At 36.4% G+C, this 19,027-nt stretch overlaps 1 protein-coding gene across 9 annotated transcripts in view; it reads left to right on the forward strand.

Annotated features, from left to right (window-relative positions):
• LOC115333791 (phosphatidylinositol-binding clathrin assembly protein-like) overlaps positions 1-19,027 on the forward strand; it is a 34,290-nt gene that overhangs the window by 7,640 nt on the left and 7,623 nt on the right. For 4 of the 9 annotated variants that reach the window (XM_041119141.1, XM_029997230.2, XM_029997234.2 and 1 more), the window contains exons 2-18: positions 858-1,000; positions 3,826-3,901; positions 4,759-4,861; positions 5,047-5,140; positions 5,243-5,354; positions 6,451-6,557; positions 7,170-7,211; positions 11,581-11,666; positions 12,754-12,877; positions 14,758-14,894; positions 15,221-15,324; positions 16,222-16,368; positions 16,834-16,893; positions 16,988-17,098; positions 17,993-18,109; positions 18,231-18,261; positions 18,745-18,865. In XM_041119141.1, the coding sequence (XP_040975075.1) occupies positions 858-1,000; positions 3,826-3,901; positions 4,759-4,861; positions 5,047-5,140; positions 5,243-5,354; positions 6,451-6,557; positions 7,170-7,211; positions 11,581-11,666; positions 12,754-12,877; positions 14,758-14,894; positions 15,221-15,324; positions 16,222-16,368; positions 16,834-16,893; positions 16,988-17,098; positions 17,993-18,109; positions 18,231-18,261; positions 18,745-18,865 (1,715 nt within the window). Of the gene's footprint in view, positions 1-857; positions 1,001-1,100; positions 1,203-3,825; positions 3,902-4,758; positions 4,862-5,046; positions 5,141-5,242; positions 5,355-6,450; positions 6,558-7,169; positions 7,212-11,580; positions 11,667-12,753; positions 12,878-14,757; positions 14,895-15,220; positions 15,325-16,221; positions 16,369-16,833; positions 16,894-16,987; positions 17,099-17,992; positions 18,110-18,230; positions 18,266-18,744; positions 18,866-19,027 lie in introns of those variants that run through there. The other 5 variants (XM_041119145.1, XM_041119146.1, XM_029997237.2 and 2 more) reach the window with 4 other exon arrangements.

Below are 19,027 nucleotides of genomic sequence, written 5' to 3' on the forward strand. Positions count from 1 at the left end.
GTCTAATGTACATGTCTTGAGGGGTTTAGAATAGCCCTGGATTCAGTTCTTTGCTCTTTTCTCAGCAAGTGCCTTCACTAGCATTTTCAGGCAGGCTTTTTTCCCATGTATCTGCTGGAGCCTGTTATGGTTTTGTACCAATACTCAGGCAGAGGCTTGAAGCTCTCTGTCTGTGACCTCCCAAGTTAATGTTCTACTACTGAGTTTATAATCCGTCTTGGACACAAAGAGCTTTTTTTTTATACGGAAGCCTGAGACCTGCCATGATCCACCACAAATACTCAGTAGGTTGGTGATTAGGTTATTTTAGCTAAGCTGAAAGGGAGTAGATGCAAATTCTTGCTCTTACCTCTTATAGAGAAGAGGCTTATTACAGGTTTGTAGCATCTCGTTTGCTGTCATGTGTGTCAGTACTGAGGCTTAGGTAGAAGTTGCAGCGTACTTGCTGCCTGTTGATCTTGTGAGGTATAGATGTCTCGGCTTTTCCTTGCTTCTCTGATTTTCATGGATTTGGTTAGGCTGAGTGGCTTCAGGCATCGAGCATCCAGAAGGTCTACGCTGGCTTTTGGACAATAATTTGGGCATAGAGTTTCTACTGGAACGGGTTATTTATTGATGAGGTATTGGGACTCCATAAAATTATTGAAATGCCTGTGAAGTTCATACTTGGAGTCTTTCAGGAAAATGCAGTGAATTTGAGCAAAGACTGTAAAACTGCTCAGTTCTTTCTTAAACAAAGAACTGAAGTTAATGCTTCCAGTATGAATTCTCAATGTAAAAACACAAAATAACATGATGATCCTCTTTGAGCATACAACTCATTGTAATGCTTTGATTTTTTTTTTTCTTTAATTTAGATCTAATACAGTGCACAAATGAAATGAATGTGAATATTCCGCAGTTGGCAGACACACTCTTTGAGAGAACTGCAAACAGTAGCTGGGTTGTAGTGTTCAAAGCTCTAATTACAACACACCACCTCATGATGTATGGAAACGAGGTAAGACATGATTAGTTCTGTTAAAGCCTCCTTGACAGTGTTTTAAATAATTGTCTTAATCTATGAAGCATTAGATCTGTACTTCAGTTTCTCAGTCTTTATTTTTCCTCTGCTGATGGCTGTAAAGTACTTCTCCAGAGAAGAAAATATTCCTTCGTTATTTCAGTACCGAAATATATCAGTGTTTGCAATTTACCTGCAGGTATCTGGGTTGGGCTGTGAGGGAATAATGAGCGAGCTTTCTAGAATGAAGACTTGAAAAACTTATGATGAGCTTTACTTCATTAGGGTATTGCTTATCAGTAAGAGCACAGCAAAAGTCTTGTTAGAACTCCATAAATGTGTAGCCAATGTATTAACAAATAAGAATACTTACTAAAGGGGGGAGGAATATGGTGACTAGAATATTTGATCTTGCAAATCATCATCTAATGGGCTAAATCTTCATATGTTATTGCCATTAACATTCCTCTGAAACAGGTTTCTACTGCACTTAGTTCACTTAAATTATTTCATCACTGTTTATGAAAAGCTTCCCAGACAGTAACATGGCATTAGAAAATGTAGCCTTTCTTACCCAGTCCTTCTGTTAAAAGCTAAACTTTGTCTTGGTCAGGTGACAGTTTAGTCCTGAACTTGTGTGTAGTCATTCTCCTAATAAGTGACTGTTGACTACTGGTAATATTGAAATGATTCTTAAAGGTACTGCTTCCAGCCATTAAACTGCTCTGAAAACTTAGTGTTGCCTCCTCTCTCCAAAGCTCTGTGACCTTAATTGAAATGACCTGTAAAACATAGTGTGCTCTTTGTTAACACTTCCTCAAGTTATTTATGTGCTTAAATTGTAGTTTCAGCAGATAATAGGCTGAAATTAGAGGATGACACAAAGTAAAATTCACTGCTTGGTATTGACTACTTATTCCAAGTATAAAGCTAAACTGAATGCTGTAAATCAGTTTGTATATTTTATTCTCTCTTCTTCCAATACAGTTTATATCTACATACTGAAACTTGAAAGGGAAAAAAAAGCAGACAACTGAACCATAGAAAAAAAAAAAAAAAATCAAAACTTAGAGTTGTGAGCTATCAGTCAGTATCTGTTTGCCCATACAGTGTTTTGTAGTGGCAGAAGAGTTTAATTTTTATGTCTGTACCAAAAACTGTTCCTCAGCTTTGAATGGGTGCATTTGAAACTTGAAAAAGGGTTCCTTTATACCTGCTGAGATAATGTGGGTGGTACACTAGTTCTGTAATTTCAGGTGGAACATGAGTGTACCCCTTCTAATACATTAAAAGAGGCCTATTTCTTAAACAGATAAAAAATTATCAGATGTTGGACTTCTATTTTAAGTACAAGTAAATATAGCAGAAGATCAAAATATTGTCTGAGCAATGACTGTCTTGCAGTTTCTTCTGCATGACTACCTGTTTCTTGTAATGAAGCTTTGGGTGAAACAGGTTAAAAATCCTCTCACCTGTGCATTGTGCAATGCAAGACCCCTGACGTCTGGAGAGTGAGAGTTAGCCTTAGACCTTTTAATTGAGATTCAGAACAGTAGCTAATTTTGAAATGTGTATAGACACCTTTTGAATATCACTGTTCTGTTCCTTATCATGTTCCAACTGTATTTCTTCTGTATCTCTTTGAATGCAGTACTAAGATGTACAAAGACCAGATAAACCGACTGGAAAACAGAATAAGAAGTTAAAACAGTGCCAGAGCTATTGGTAGGCAAGCTGTGTGTTGTAGACTTGTGTGAACTCTGTAGCTATAGGCTGAGAACACATATGCAGTTACTGATGAGGTGGTACGTGACAAGTTGGGGAATCATTTGTGCCCCTTGGAAGGTGAAAGTACTGCTTTCAGTTTAAATAGTACTTGTGAGAAGAATTTTCTTGTTGCTGTGCTAAGCCCTCGTTACAATTCCCAAAGAGCAGGCGATGTACTGAGCCTGACTGAAAAAATGCTAGTTTTTTGGAGTGCGATAGTCCGAGCCTGGCAGACAGGTGGATTTCCACCGTAAAGGGTGAAGGAACAGGCCCTGTGTGCAATGGCAGCAGAGGGATTCAGATCAAAGATGTTGCAAGTTCCTTAAGCCGTACTGATCATAATCCTCTTCTATGGACTAAAACACATACAAAGAAGCAAGAAAGTCAAGAAGTCTTAATTGTAGGAAATCTGTGTGGAACAGTGGCAGAGAAACTTTTAAAACTACCTTGCTATCAGGATGTGTTTCTCTTACTCTTGCATTATTTATGGAGCCAGCTATTATTTGTCAAAATGTAAATGTGGTTTACTCAGATCACTGCATTATTATATGTATAAAAAATATATATATAGTATACATAATTATAACCCCAGTGCAGCTGCTCACCACAGTTCCAGAAGTATTATTGTTACTGATTACTTTAAACTTTGTAACAAAGTCTGTCTCCCCCTTTTACAGCAGCGGTAGAGCTATGTAAACCTTGGGAGCTTGGATAATGCGAGTGGTATTTTTGGTTTGTGTTTTCCAGCTTGTCTGTTCTAAACTAAAAAGTTAACCTAGGCAGCTTCCTCTAAGATTATTAGCCTTTTAATCATGGGCAGTGATGTCTTTTGATTTAGTTTAAATCGATATTTTTGCCAACTAGGGTTTTGGATTTCAGAGGCTTTGCCAATCAGTAGTTTCAAGTTTTCCTTAAAATTTTTCCCTTTTAACTAATTTCTATTGTTCATAGAGTTTCCTAGAAACAGTTACAAGGTAAGTGTAGTTTTCTTGTAATATGCTTAAATGTTTTGACTCTCACAACAATGATATTCTTAACTTTTTCTTCACCAACAGCGCTTTATCCAGTATCTTGCATCCCGAAACACTTTGTTCAATTTAAATAACTACCTGGACAAAAGTGCCATGCAGGGTAAGGATCTTTCACTGAAGGAGATAACTCTACTGCTTTTTTGCTCTGTGATAGTGCCTGTGTCAGGGCACTCTAGGAGACAAATGACATTTGAATGAAATGGTATTATGATTTGTATTGTATGAGACACCAGAGAATGTCCAACCAAGAACATAGACACAAGGAAAGTAAGGTTCTTGGTTACCTAGCTGAGTGCTAGAAATTTGTCTGTAATGTATGTATCATGTGCATACACAGCTGTAAATTTTAAAAAGTGAACTCTTAACGCTGACTAGAATAAACCTGATGAATATTAGCACAATCATCTATTTTTGCCATTGCGTTTTAGTGTCTCAGGAGTAAATGTTTACTGTTGAGGTGCATGGAATGGTAACTAGGATGTGCTGTATAAATAGTGGGAACTCCTTCAAATCTCTGAGAAGTCTTTTAATTACTTGCCAATGGTAGAAAACATTTTTGGGTCTTTATGTGGGTTTTGAGGCATTGCAGATAAGTTACCAAAGTCTTCAGCATTTTACTAGGAATACATTTTTAGTCAAATTTCAAGAACATCTTAAGAGCTGCTTGGTTCTTCCCTAATATTTCATGCTTGGTTCTTGCTTAATATTTTACTGTGTTTAGGTGTTTATTCTCTTAATTGCCATGAATGCTTTCCTAATCTTAGCAAGTTGGGAAGAAACTGTAACATTACATCTCAAGGTGAAAAATAGTGAATCTCAAGACTCTGGAAAGTGCCTATGAAGGGCTTTTTATGCAATTTGATGTAAAATGGGCTAGTGGGAGAATAGTTCTTGGAAAGAACTTAAAAGAAACTGTACCCCTTCAAAATGTCTCACTTATAAATGCTTAACTTTTAGGCTATGATATGTCTACCTTCATTAGGCGATATAGCAGATACTTGAATGAAAAAGCACTTTCATATAGACTTGTAGCAGTTGACTTCACCAAAATGAAAAGAGGGTAAGACTGTTACTGCTTCTTTTGTTTGGTCTTTCATATTGGGGAGGGTGGGAAATACCAGTTGTTCCTGAGTTTATCATAGGTTGGTGTTCCTTTGGGCCCTTTGAACAATATAGTGTTGTTGAAACAGCATAGTATGCTGAGGTCTCTTGGTAACTTGTAAACGTGTGTATTTTACTCTGTAGGATAGATGGAGTGATGAGAACCATGAATGCTGAAAAGCTGCTGAAAACCCTTCCAATCATACAGAACCAGCTTGATGCACTCCTTGATTTTGATGTAAGTACTTTAAGCTCAGTGTTAGGTAACGCTCTCATTTTGAAGTGAAAGTTTCATTATTTTATTAAATACTAATTTACTTTCTTATTGCTTTCTACACAGGCAAATCCAAATGAACTAACAAATGGTGTTATAAATGCTGCCTTTATGCTCCTCTTTAAAGATTCCATTAGACTTTTTGCAGCATACAATGAAGGGATTATTAACCTTTTAGGTATGTGAGAATCTTTTTAGCCTTTGAACTTTTGTGAAAGATTTCTTTCTCTCCTTCTTTCTTTCTTTGTGAGAACTAAAGAATATAGACAATTTCTGACTGCAATTTCCTAATGAATTGTCTCTGCTCCATTACCATTAAATTAAGCTTGTCTTAGTTTCAGTGGCAACTAGCATAGGCTTAAACATATGCTTCTACCTTGAAGAATACATCTTAAAGTAGAAATTGAGCTGAGAGGGTGACTGGTGAGGCTAAAACAAAGATACCCTAAATGTGCAGTGGATAACCTTTGGCAATTGGACTGTAAACGTATTAGTCAGATACCTGGTATTTTGAGTATTTAGTATAGTCACAGTATGACTGACTTCTGGTTTCCCATACTTTCTTTATAGCTTGAGTATTCAGTTTTACCTGGTACCTGACATGAGCCTAGTAGATGACATGTAGCATTTTTTGTTCAAGAGTGATGAGCTCTTAGCAAAGCCTTATAATGAATATTCAAGCAAATTTCTGAATGAAAACATCTGGTCAGTTTCTGTTAATCCATTGGTTTTTACTCGGTGAAATATCTGTAAGTATATAGGGCAAAAGCATAAAAAGTGAAGGATGTGGTTGACACTCCTTTTGGTAGGTCAGTTCAGTATATGTACCACTTCAGTAGCCATTCTGTTGTCTTTTGGATGTTGACCCCATTTACAAACATCAAAGTGTATTGATACAGGGTCTAAAAATGTAAATATATACCAGGAATATTTTCAAGTGATAAAATAATTTGCCTCATTGCCAGCTAATAAGCTGACTTCTTGAAAATATTTCCCTAAATACCTAGTTTAACAATTGCAGTGGTTCCCATCCATGCTTAATAAAGCTTTGCATTATATTCTAATGTACTGAAATAGAAAGATCAATGTTTTTCTATTGACTGCCTTATTACAAAAGGTGTCAGGTATTCATGTAAACTTTAAAATCTGAATAGCGTTGAGTTACTCCTGTCTGTTCTCTCCCTGAATCTTGTCTCGAATTAACTTCTATAATACTGTGTCAGCTTTCTGCTGGGGAGACTGTTACCTTACAAGAGTTTTATTTGCATCCTCAGAAAGATATTTTGATATGAAGAAGAACCAGTGCAAAGAAGGCTTGGATATTTACAAAAAATTTCTAGCCAGAATGACCAAATTGTCAGAATTCCTCAAAGTAGCAGAGGTAAATAAATTACATCTATGGAGAGGATATAATTTAGCTGTCTGTACTGGTACAGTAGTCTATATTCGTAATAACTTCAGAAACAGATTAATGTTTGCTTAACTTTGCTATACAAGGAAGTATTCTACAGATCAGGTATTTTAAGGGTTGTATGCACTTATTAACAGGAAGTGAGATTCTTGAGTGTCCTTTTTACTAGCCAGACAACATAGTAAACTTTCTGAAGTGTTGCTACAAATTTCATGAATGGTCCAAAATGTATTAACTGAATGTTACAGTGTATATACAGTGCTTTCCTTTACTGTAACTGCTTAAAATGGAGAAGTGGTTCCAGTAAGCAATGTGGGTGTTTCTAATGCTCCCTGTAAGCTTTTCTGCATGAAAAAGGCTGGATGAAAAGTTGGGTTTGCTTTGAGGCGCAATTTAATGCGCTTCTGATTTCTAAGGTGTGTTCCTAGTGAAACTCATACCAGTTCAGAAAGTTATGAATATCACTTTTTAATGTGTTAGTTTCTATGTAGCATTCAGACACTACTGTTTTTTATTTTCATTGCCACTGCATGTAGTAATGTACTTTTTTTTTTCTTCTTTTTTTTTTTTTTGTAAATCTAGCAAGTTGGAATTGATCAGGGTGACATTCCAGATCTTACTCAGGTCAGTGTACATATCATATTGATTAACCCAATTATTTTATGCTTTGCATTTTTAAAGGTTGGTGTGTATCCTAGTAATTGTTCATCTCGAATTTATTCTCTTCTGTGTATTTATATATGGGAAATATGTATAGTGACTTTTCCCATGCATTAACTGCACTCAGTACTCGCACTTTGCAGCTCTTAATAAGATTTTTTTTTTGATTGTTTAAAGCAATAAAACTCACAGAAAATATTTTTCAGGAAATTCTGGGGTTTATCACAGAAGATTCACTGGCATGTAAGCCACAAGCATCTTGCCATGCCTTGAGGAAAACCTTCCATTTCACTGTATCTTAATGTCTTTCAACACACTTAAAGATTACAGTTAGCTAGTTCAGTCAAGAATTTTTTTCTTTCCCCTGAGGTCTGAATGGATTTGATGTTTCTATATCAGCACTTAATGCTGGCTTCGATATTACTCAGTAGTGTGAGGGACATGCGCAATACAGGTTGTGTGCTGGAACATTGAGTCTAAAAGGTGGAATGCAGGGGAACACCTTCTAGTGAGGATAAATTGAGGGGCAGAAAGGAGGTGAGAAAGATGATTTGACCTGGTGAACAGGAAACACTGATAGTGTACAGAAGGTCACAAAGTTATTCTGTGAAAGTTCTTTCAGTTCGTAGGGACATTGTATTTCTAACCTAGGACCCACCTAATGGGTCAGAGGTATTTGTTATTCTTTCTGTAGTGCAGAATAACCTGATGGGTAGAATAAATGGCAATCTGTCAGGGGATTCGGGCAATAAACTGGAGTGCCTTGGAGGTCTAGAGTACTCAAAGTGTTTAAGTGGAGTCAGTGTGAAACAGTTAATCTAATGTGTAAGTATTGAACAGTCACATCTAATCCTACACTACCTTTATGAAATTAAATTTCATGGGTAAATCATGTAAAAATATACCTACTGTGAAGATTTGCCAAAACTTCATCAGTGTCTTTTTAATATGGAAATAAACCTAAACCACAAACTTCCATCGTCAGTGTTGTTCATTACTGCCTAGAGTATGATTTCCATCTGAAATCATACATGTTTCGAAGCGCAGATCTCTAATACTTGCTCCTAGCAATTAATATTAACCCCTTCGATAACTTCTAGTGCTTCGTGGTAGGAAAGAAATTTAACTGTAACCAGCAGGGTAAGAGCAAGTAATTGAGTGAAAACAGTAGTTTGATGTTTTCTGTTGGTGTTTGATCTTAGCATCTTACTCTGTCTTTTGATGAGTACTGCAATATTCAGCTGGTCTGTATTATGCTAATCAAATTATACTCAAGTCTGAAGTTATACTTCACTGGGTTTGCGTGCACTTGTCCAGTTAATTGGGTCATTATAAGGTTCTTGAAAGCAGAGGCTTTTTATTTGCTGAGAATAGGGAATTTAACTTCCTTTTGCTGCTTTTTATCTGAAACTTTCAGTGAGCAAACCCCTTTTATATCTACTGTTATCACAAAATAGCTGAGCTATTAGAAAAAAAAATGTTGTTTTAAGTGCACTTAGACATGAAAGGCAGTTCTCTGAACTGTGGTGGTAGATGTCAGCATCCTGTGTATTTTGGCAATTTCAGTGCCACTGTTAAGCATTCTACTTCCATAGTAAATTTCATGGCATTGAATAATTGTACATCAATTTAGTGCCACATTAAAAGAATTTGCTAAAATTTCTTAATACTAGACTTTCACAGAAATTTAATTTTCAGTGTGCTTGTGTTTCTGCAATAAGTTCTTACAGGATCATGTCTTTTGTTTCTATTCTGGTCTACCATATTTAATTTTTTTTCCAAATACTTTATGTTGCTGGTGTATATTCTGTTCTGGGATGTGCATATTTCAGAGTTTCCTTAAGCTGTTCCTTAAAAAAAACAATGGTTTTATCTCTTTAGAGGTTTATTATTACTGGTGCTGTATAACCATTTTTCTTCCTTGACTCTACTGTTCACACTGCTGCTGCCTTTGCCAGTGCCTATAAAGAAAATATTTTCCTTAGTAGGTGCCCTGTTTCACAACGATGTTGCTTACTTTCTGTTTATAGCTGTTACTGTATTTCATGAATGCAACTGGGTCATTTTCCTCTGTATGGATGTTAGTCTGTAAAATGTCTTTACATGGGGGGAGGGAAGTTGAGTCACGAAATGTAGCTGTTTTCAAGTCACAATGTCTGTATTAGCCCAGGCATCTTTTCTGACATAAAACTACTAAGATCTGTTCACTCAAAATTTTCATTTCTGTTCTGTTGGATGTCTGCAGCAATGACGAAGTTCAGAGAAGTTACTGGTTTGTTGGTTTTAGGTTTTATGATTGAGTGGGTTGTTTAGAGGGTTTTAGAAACAATAAGTATAGAGTATGTTTTTCCATACAGATAAGTTTTAGAGTGTCCTTGGGAAAAAAAATTAAGACTAGGAAAAACTTTCTGGAATTAGACTATAGTCTCCTGCTATTAAGATTATCTCTCTAGCTGTGTCATGCAATGCCTTTTGTGAACTATTGTTCCTCCTGAAAGGTAGAAGTATGGGGGTTTTTGGTTTGTTTTTTTTGTCCCTGATACCTTCCTGGAAAGGTATTTCAAAATGTTCCCCCTTTGGGTTTAGCTGTCAAGTTTGAACACTGAATTTATTCATGGCCAGTTGTTGAGTTAACTCCACTGTCTTAGCTTACCTAGCTCTCTTTATAGAAAGAAGTATCAACTCAGGCCTTAACTTTAAGCCAAGCAGTTTTATAGGATTATTCTAATTGCTTTTCTTTGCATCTCTTGTAGCTTGACTTGGCCTTCATTGAATGTGGGAGCTAGAATTGTGCTCAGTATTTCAGAGGGGAACTTGCCAAAACCTTGTGTGATTAATATTTTTCCTCTTTCCAGGAAATACTTTAGTCTAGCTTTTGGTACAGAAGGGCTAGCAAGGGCAAGTTTGTTTTTTCTTCTGAACAATGCCTATCATATCTGTTCTACCTACAGAAAGTTGGCAAGTGTTAAGAAAGGCTTAATGTCTCTGAAACTCTGCCAGATGAGGAGGACTGAGCTGGCAAGTAGATGAAAAATTTGGAGGTCTATTCCGTTCATCTGAATCTGCAGTAGGGTTTATTTCACTGATTTTATGGAGTATGGACTGCGTAGTTAAAAGCCAAGGGAGCAATGTGGCTAAAATAGCAAGGCATTGAACTCTTCTGAAAGTGCCAGCCTAATAATTTTGCTTGCTGGAGGTTGTTTTTATAGGGTGATTTGGAGAAATCTTACTTCTTACTAAGACTGTGTAATCAAGGTGAGTTCACATTTATTCAGAGCTTTGAAGCTGTTTCCTTTGGTATGGAATAAATATTTCTGTAGTGGATACAAGTATATGGCAGAAAGAAGGCAGGTTATGATTGGCACTTCTTTCTTGTTTTCTGTAGGAACCAAAGCAGCTCTGGTGTGCCTTAGTCTGTATATTTTAAACTTGCTCTTTTGTTACCTATCAGTTAAAATCTTTGTATCGGGTACTGAATAATGTCATGGTTGTGCTCTCAAAAGTCTTGGTAAGCTTATGAGTATTGGTCACCTAAAATTCATTTAGGTGTCTAGTCAAGTCTTGGCTGAGGTGTCTAGTGCCTTCCTGATGGATTTAAGTGGCAAGAAGCCTGTTTTCTGGAATTTTCTTAATTGCTTTAAAAAACAGCTTAATGCTTAGAAACTTTTCATGGGTAACACTTTTCCTGGGAGGGGAATCTACCAGAAAACGACTTTATTTGAAGTGATGTTGCTGTTTTCTAGTGTTTTAGGCTACCAAAGGCTTTGGAGTAGTTGAGTTGGTTTATTGTGTAGTCATGTTGAATACCCACTCAGTCTGCAATAGTATTGTTGGAATCAGATTGAAATTGATTGCTTTTTTTATCAAACCTAACATTCTGCTGAAGTCAAGTATTTCTAATGCAAGCCTTTGACTGTAAATATTTGAATGGAAAGTGATTGGCTTTTTGCTGTTGCAGGGGGAAAGGGGATCAAAAATGCAAAGGCTTCATTTTGGTACTTCTGCGAGTTTAAGGGAGTACTGCTTAATCAGTTGTGATTATTGGATTAATCTTAACATAGCAAATAGTGTTGCCAAAAACAAGAATGCAACTTGCATACACAGAAGCAGACCTACTCTGGGGGAAACCTTACTTCATGTCTCTGTGGTGCCAATCCTTTTAAAGAACCACAACTGGGTAGGTAGAATTGAAGTGTGCAGGATGGCAACAAAACCCAAAACAGTTATTGATGTGTGGGTTTTTGTTTGTTGTTAGTGGATGAGGAAACTAATCTGTGTACTAAACAATGGTGTGTTGTCTAGAAGCACTGTTTTATAAATACTTCAACTTTAGGCACCCAGCAGCTTGCTTGAAGCACTGGAACAGCATTTGGCTTCTGTGGAGGGAAAGAAAACAAAAGAAGTCTCCGCTGCCAGCAGGTGAGCACTCAATGAATTACAACGATGCCTATACTTAGGATATGTATAGTAAGAATTTTCAGGATTTAGTCATTTGGTGTTCTCCTTGAATTTTATTAACTTCCAAATATATCTTCCTAGAAGTATAAATGAAGCATCTAGTGAGTAGTAGTAGCCTGATAGCTTAGTCACATTTGAAATCTAGTTATGTCTGCCTGTGTCTCTTCTTATTATGCTGTAATAAACCACTGAGCTGAGACCTTGTATGTTACTCTTTTTAGCTTTTACTCATTTGAAGTCCTTTGCTTATAAGACTTCTAAGGTATTTGGGTTTTGAGGCACTTTTTACCCAAGATAGGAAAGTATTTATCTTTATTGTCAATTATCTACCTCTCAGACTGTGAATTTATCATAACCTGCTTATAAAAGTTCTTCAGTCCCTTCTCAGAACAGCCAAATTAGTTTAGATGCTTTGTGCTGACAGGGATTGTGTTATTCTTTGTCAAGTACAGTATCAATATGTATGAAGAGTACTTTTGACTGAAGAGTGAGAGATCTCTTTTGGCATAGGCATTCTCCCACAGAAACCTGGTAAATATTGATAAATGTGTTAGTGTAAGCTACGTTCCTGAGTTGCTGTCTTGCTCCTCAGATTTTTTTTTTTTCTTTTTCAAATGTCTGAGGGTTCACTACCACAGTATTCTGCTAAAAAGGATACCATGTAGGGAATTACTTCTGTACTTTGTTTACTGTTGTATGTATAATACATACAAACAAGCTTTCTGTGCCTCTGCTACTTGAATGGAATAGAATTCCAGTCTGGTATATATGACCTTAATGAAAAAAGACAACTGATATGTTTTGCACTTTCTAGTTTCTGCCTGCTGAAAATTGAGGGAGTAATCCTGTGTATTCATGCCACTTTTTCACCAAACTCCCTTATTATTGGGATGTCTGCTTTTCTGTACCAGAGAGTAAGGGAAGAAAAGACTGGAGTGGAAGGGGAATGACACACAACTAGATAAGGCATTTGATGATTAAACTGTTAAGTGATGTATACCTGACTGTTTTTCTTAATAAAACTGTTTTTAATTATTTCTGGTTTTAGAGCTAGTGCCCTATCCAGTGCTGTTTCCACACTTGCCAATACAGGAATGTCATTTAGCAGGATGGATGAGAAAGAGAAGCAGCAGGCATTGGAGGAGGAGCAAGCTAGACTGCAGGCACTTAAGGTACTTTATTTTTACAAGTTTGTGTTCTGAGATATTTTTTTTTTAAATGGACACAGGTGAAAACCAAGATTTGGCTTAAAATAGCGTATGGTGGGGGAACGCTAATCTTGAGAGGCCAAGGCATGATTCTGTAGGATGCAGGTGTGGTGGCTGCCAATATGTGGTTGACCCTTCTACCAGAAGTATGATTTGAACAGTAGACAGCTGATATAAATAATTTATTTCCTTCCTTACAAGACATTATTTATCTCAAATTCACAAAATGATTATACAACAGTTAGCTTACATCTCAGCAGCTGAACATACAGCATTGCTATTTTAAGACTGATTATTGGTAGGAGGGAATTATTTTTCCCCATGATGTATGGAATATGGCTTTAGTGTGATTCTTCAGTCATGCTGCTCATAATGAGAATATACGCTATAGTTCTGCCCATGTTTAACTGCTCTTATTTGTAAGTCTATAATTTAGTTTGAAAAACTGTTTGAAATCATACGTATTTAGGTATAAGTTATGGACTTCGAGTAATAACACATTTGAAAGAAAATCAGTGTGTTCTGTCTTGGTTCCTTAATGCTCTTTCCTTTGCTCATTGGTACTTGTTGAGTAGTCCTCTTAGTAACATCCCTCTCTTCAGGTCTGAATCCTGGTCCTTCAGGTTCTTTTAATCCATTTATAATGCTTTCCTGAGAACATACACAGTATAAAATCTCAAACGAGGCAAGATGCTTCTCTTGCTGAAAGCTAAATCTGTAGTTCTGTCATGTCCCAGGCATATGCAAGTGGGGCAGTTAGGAATTTTTCTTGTGTTGGTGTAACATCTCTAGACACACCTAAATGATGAAGCAACTCTGCTCATGTCATCTGGAGGCCACATTATGAGAGCCTTAAAACTATTTGGAGTGTGAAAGTAAACTTTGACAGTCATTCAGAGTTGTTTCATCTCTGGAGTTATAGGGGTCTGTTGAAGATTCTCCACTTTTCCTGACTTGGTGTAAGGCATATATTTCAAATCAATGTGAAGCAGGTTTTTTGCTATTAAACTGCACTCTTACTGTGCCTTGCTGCTTGCTGCCAGGCTGCTTCACTTGAATCTCAGCAAGCGTTGTGATATTGGGTTTTTTTTGGTTGGGGTTGGTTTTTTTTGTTTTCAGGAGTTGCATCAGATGTCTCCCCTCTTCACTGTCCTGCTTCTACTGTAATAGGACTTGTAGCTGCTGTAACAGAATACTTACATTGGTTGATACAAATTTTCATTTGGGGGGCAGGGAAGCTTGCAAGCTCACTCAATGTTTTACTTGAGGAATTTAAGCAGTGTAAAACACACACCTGTGCATTGACCTGTGCTGTATAAATGCAGTGGGCATATCTAGAAGTAACAAGGCATGTAAACCTGAAATTAACAATGTAAACTAGATTTTTATTTTGCTAGTTTAAGAGCAACACAACATGGATGTTACTAGGATGCACATTGTTGGTCTCACTTCTGAACATCTGAATTGAACTATGAAGTGATCCTAACAATAGAGAGAGATGGGCCTTTCTGAACAAAGGTCCATCGTCATGTTTCTCTGAGTGACTACGAAGGGAGCCTAGAATGTGTAGCTTGACTAGAAGTGTTTTACTTCTAGGCAGTTATAGATAGTTTAAAAAAAATATTATTTAAAACCTTAAGACCCACCTTGATTTTTAAAGGCTTTGCTAAAACAAATACTCTTATGTCTAATTTCAATCGTCTGTTTTCAGGACTTTACAGAAGAATAACTGTTTTATTTAAGACCATAATTCAAATTTCTTCTTGGAAAAGGTCTTCGGGACTGAATGGTTAATAAATTACTAAAATACTAATAAAATGCAAACTGTATACCTCATTTTTCAGGAACAGCGATTAAGAGAGATTTCTGTAGTACCAAATTCCACTTCCACATCAGCATCCCCAAGCACCTTATCAGGAAAAAGTGTGAATACCACTGTAGCTGTTGACCTCTTTGCAGTACCAGCACCGACAACAAATAGGTGAGAGATACTTTGCTTTCTGAAGCAAGCACAAATTATTCTATTGGCCTGTAGCTCCACAATCAACTGCAAAGCACTGATCCTAGTTAATTCTGAAGTACTTTTCAAGAATAACCTGTTGCTGATGCTTTCCTGGTGTATTCACAGGAATTTTGGTATCAGTCAATAAGAAGTGCTTAATTACTAGTTTTGTTTTTTACCACTATTATTGATGGGCTGCTAGTGAACAAGAGAAAGTGAGATTGGTATGAGTGTTCATATAACAGAAGAATATAATGCCTATTATAAATCTTCATGTTTCTCTCTCTCTCTCTTTTCTTATTCAGCATGCCCAACCTTTCTAGTGATCTTTTTGATCTTCAGCCTGCATTTGTTCCAACTGTGCAGAGCACTCCAGCTATATCAACATCTGCAAGCAGTGCTTGGGGAGGTGAGCTGATACAATGACTTGACTGTCTAAATGGTGGATGAATTCTTAGAATACAAGAATAAAATACAGATTCATGCTTAACTGAATCTACATCTTAAACCTTAATTACTTTGCATCCAAACATTTCTATCCTTGACAGAATATAAAATAAGTCATCTGAAAGCTCTGGCAAACTGTTACAGAAAAGTTACTTTTTTTTAACGCATAGCAGTAGTGTCAAAGTGCAGTAGACGGAATGAAGAACCTATTCAATAAAGGGGACAGGTAGAAGAAATGTCACTAAAAATCAAAGTTTAAAAATGCTTGGGAAATATAAACTAAGCAAATGTAACTCAAAAGATATGCTGGACAAGTATTTCCATTCCATTAAGTGATATTAAATATACTTTTCATTTAAAAGGTGTTGGTGACTTCAAAGTTCTTATAACAAACCTGTAGTTCCCAGTTTCTTGGGCACAGCATTCTCTGTACCTTCACCCATCCCTCCAAAGAATAATCAGGATAGATGTCAAATGTCTTAAATGCTGAAATAAGGCAATGTTAACACCATTGTAAGTGTTGGTATTTTAATAGGTGGAATTGATACCCTTATGTGCTATTTAAACGGTAGATTCATGAAGCTAAAAATGTAGTATCTAACTTTTTTAATTGATAAATGTTCTGTCATTCTCCCCCCTCCCACCCAATGGCAATACTAGAATTATTTTCCCTAAACAAAGAGAGCTGTTAGGATTTTTATCTGAAACTAAGAATTTGTATCTTTAATGGGCTGATCACTAGGTGGAGTATTTACAGTTTTACTTTGTCTAGAGATTCTCATATTCAGTCATTTCAGTCTGTTTTTTCTTTTCCATTATTTGTACTCTGTATTCTTTCCTTCACTTCTGCATCTGAAAGGTCCTTTCTCGTCCTCAAATGGTTGTGTTGGTTCTCCACCTCATCTGGACATCTTTGACATGAAGCCAGTTGAAGAAGCTGTAAAATCTACCACCCCTTTCATCAATTCTACTTTTTCCTCCAAACAAACGGTGGAACTGTTTAGTGGTAAAAAAACAAACAAAAAAACCCCCATGTAATTTCTTTGCAACTGGAGATAATAATGCTAATAAACTGGGCCATGTAATCTTTTTGTGGTTTGGACCAATCTTCACTTTTTATTAAAAAGTGAAAATGGTGCATTAATTCCAGATGTAGTAAATGATATGTTTCCTTAAAGTTTTATTTCTACAGTTGAAATAACTCATTATTTTGTTCAGCTTGCCCAGCCTAGACATCCTAAGTCTTGCAATGTTGCTGGAATTTTTGCTGATTTCGTTCAAACTGCAACCTCCTTTCTCTTTTGTAATGGGGAATGCAGGAGTTACTTGAGCTTTTCAAATTTGTTAAATAAAAAAAAAATCCTTTTTTATTACTAAAAGTTCTTAATTTTTAATGGCAGACTTAATTTTGGGGTCCCCTCTTCCTTTTCTCTTTTAAACTGATCTTATTTTCTTCTCTCTTTTTACGAAGATGACTTTAGTGGTCATAAACCTACATATGCTTCTGTGTATCATCCTCTGACTGTTGATGGTAATTTGATTTTTTTTTTTTAAACTTCTGGTTTCACTGTAATGAGTGGTATTATTCCACAGGTGTATTTGATTACTGTAAACTTTTTTTTCAGGTTTTCCTCTTCATTCAGGTCCTCCAAGTACCACCTCTTCAACAATTAATGTGGACTTTGATGCTGTTTTTGGGGGAAAATCTACAGCACCAGAGTACAGGACTACAAGTGGTAAAAACTAGCTTATGACTAATTTACACCCTACAGGCAACAGTTGCTTAACAATTTAGCATAATTGCTATTGCCTTTTAAAATTTAATAACTTAATACATTTGCAAGCCGATTATAGGGCTGATAAGATAACAGGCAATCAGTTCAATTATAGTTATTTACTTTAAAATTAGCTTTGACTGATCTTATATACTGTGTAATAACGGTTTCCTCTCTTTTTGGGGGAATGAACTTTCAACGTGACCCACTGGATATCTCTTAACGGGTAAGCTTATATTAATCTGTTTTCAGTGCTTATGACTTCAGTGTTTTCCCTTGATACATGCTAATGAGTTCCTTCTAACTTCACTGAGAGGTGTTTACTTATAAAAATGCAAAACTAGTTGTGTGTATGTGTTGCTTGAAGGATAGCTGAGTTACCATCTTTCTCTTGGTTAGTGCTGTTTTGCTATATATTCAGAGTCCTTATGAACATGTAGCTAAAGAACTCTTGCATGCATTCACCATAGGAGCAGCACCATGACATTACTGCTACATTGTATCACAAGAATGCTTTGAAACTATATTTAACAACCTTCTTTCTTCTTCAGTTTTAGGGAAGATTCATCTTAATTTAAAAATACTATCAGTTACTGCTGAAGTAAAATTAAAGATTCTACTAGATCAGTAGCTACAATATAGTATTCCATAAAAAAAAATAAGAGGTTAAACTATGCTTCTGTCCAAGCCTTAAACACTTCCAGCACGTTGAACCTCCATATATAAGTACTCAAACTCCTTAATGTTCTATAAAGAAAATACTGCCCTGGCTTATGGATGTCTTTTATTAAATGCAATGTAACTGTTTTGTTAACAGTTGCTTTTATGTTCTTTGTTTAGCTTTTAACTTTCTAGATGATGTATTGCAACCCACAGTACCACCACAAAGTCAAAGAGCCACTTTAGCCCACCAGCAAAGCGGAAAAATTTTGGCAAATGACCTCGATTCTTCGCTTGCTAATCTAGTGGGAAGTAAGTGTGAAGCTTTTAAATTTAACCTTCTCATTTCTTATTGAAAACAAAATAAGCTTTTCTCCCCCACCTCCCCAAAATTAAAAATTCTTAAGGATTTGTCTGTTTCTCTTCCCCCCAGACCTTGGCTTTGGAGGAACTCCATCCAAAAAGTAAGTGCATATATGTACTTATAATATTCTGACATGACTATTTGGTAGTCTTTGGCACAGTTTACAAGCTTTAACATGGCAAGAGTCTCAACTCTTGAAAGTAATCTGGTACCAAGAACAGCATTGAAACAGTGAGTTTGTGGTCAGTGACCATGACTGTAGTTAGTTTTGCAGTTGCTGTATTTTTTATTTAAGTATTTTTATGAAGCACATTAAAAGATCTTGCAGTTACATAAAACTCCAGTTAATCGTTATGCTGTACAGTGCACTAATGATAGTTTACTTTTAACACAAAACAGAGCACCCAGACTTTCTACTTACTGGAACAGAGATATATAAGTAGTTACTGAAATCCTGAGTGTTTCTTCCACCCATAGATTTCAGCAGTGTATGTGTATTAAGGCACTTTTTGGTTTTCCATTATGATGTTGTTACTCTAGCTGTTGACTCTCTGCAAAAACTAATATCACAGTTTCATTTTAGATCAGATATGCAGTGGACCCAGCCTACAGAGAAAAAACTTACTGGAGGAACAAACTGGCAAGCAAAAACAAGCACATCGACCACATGGAACCCTACTACCTTACCCACTATTCCACATATGGTAATTTCTGTACTTTTGAAATCACGCTCCATTCTAGCAAATGCTACTTCCCTGCTGCAATTAACTTAAAAAGAATAGCAAAGGCTGTTTAGGACAAGACTGGGGGCAGGGGGGAATGCTTTGTAGGATCTCTTCTCAGACTGAAGGAGGTAGAGATTTTAG

Source organism: Aquila chrysaetos, chromosome 21 (assembly GCF_900496995.4).
Source record: "Aquila chrysaetos chrysaetos chromosome 21, bAquChr1.4, whole genome shotgun sequence".
In the NCBI taxonomy this organism is placed as follows: domain Eukaryota; kingdom Metazoa; phylum Chordata; class Aves; order Accipitriformes; family Accipitridae; genus Aquila; species Aquila chrysaetos.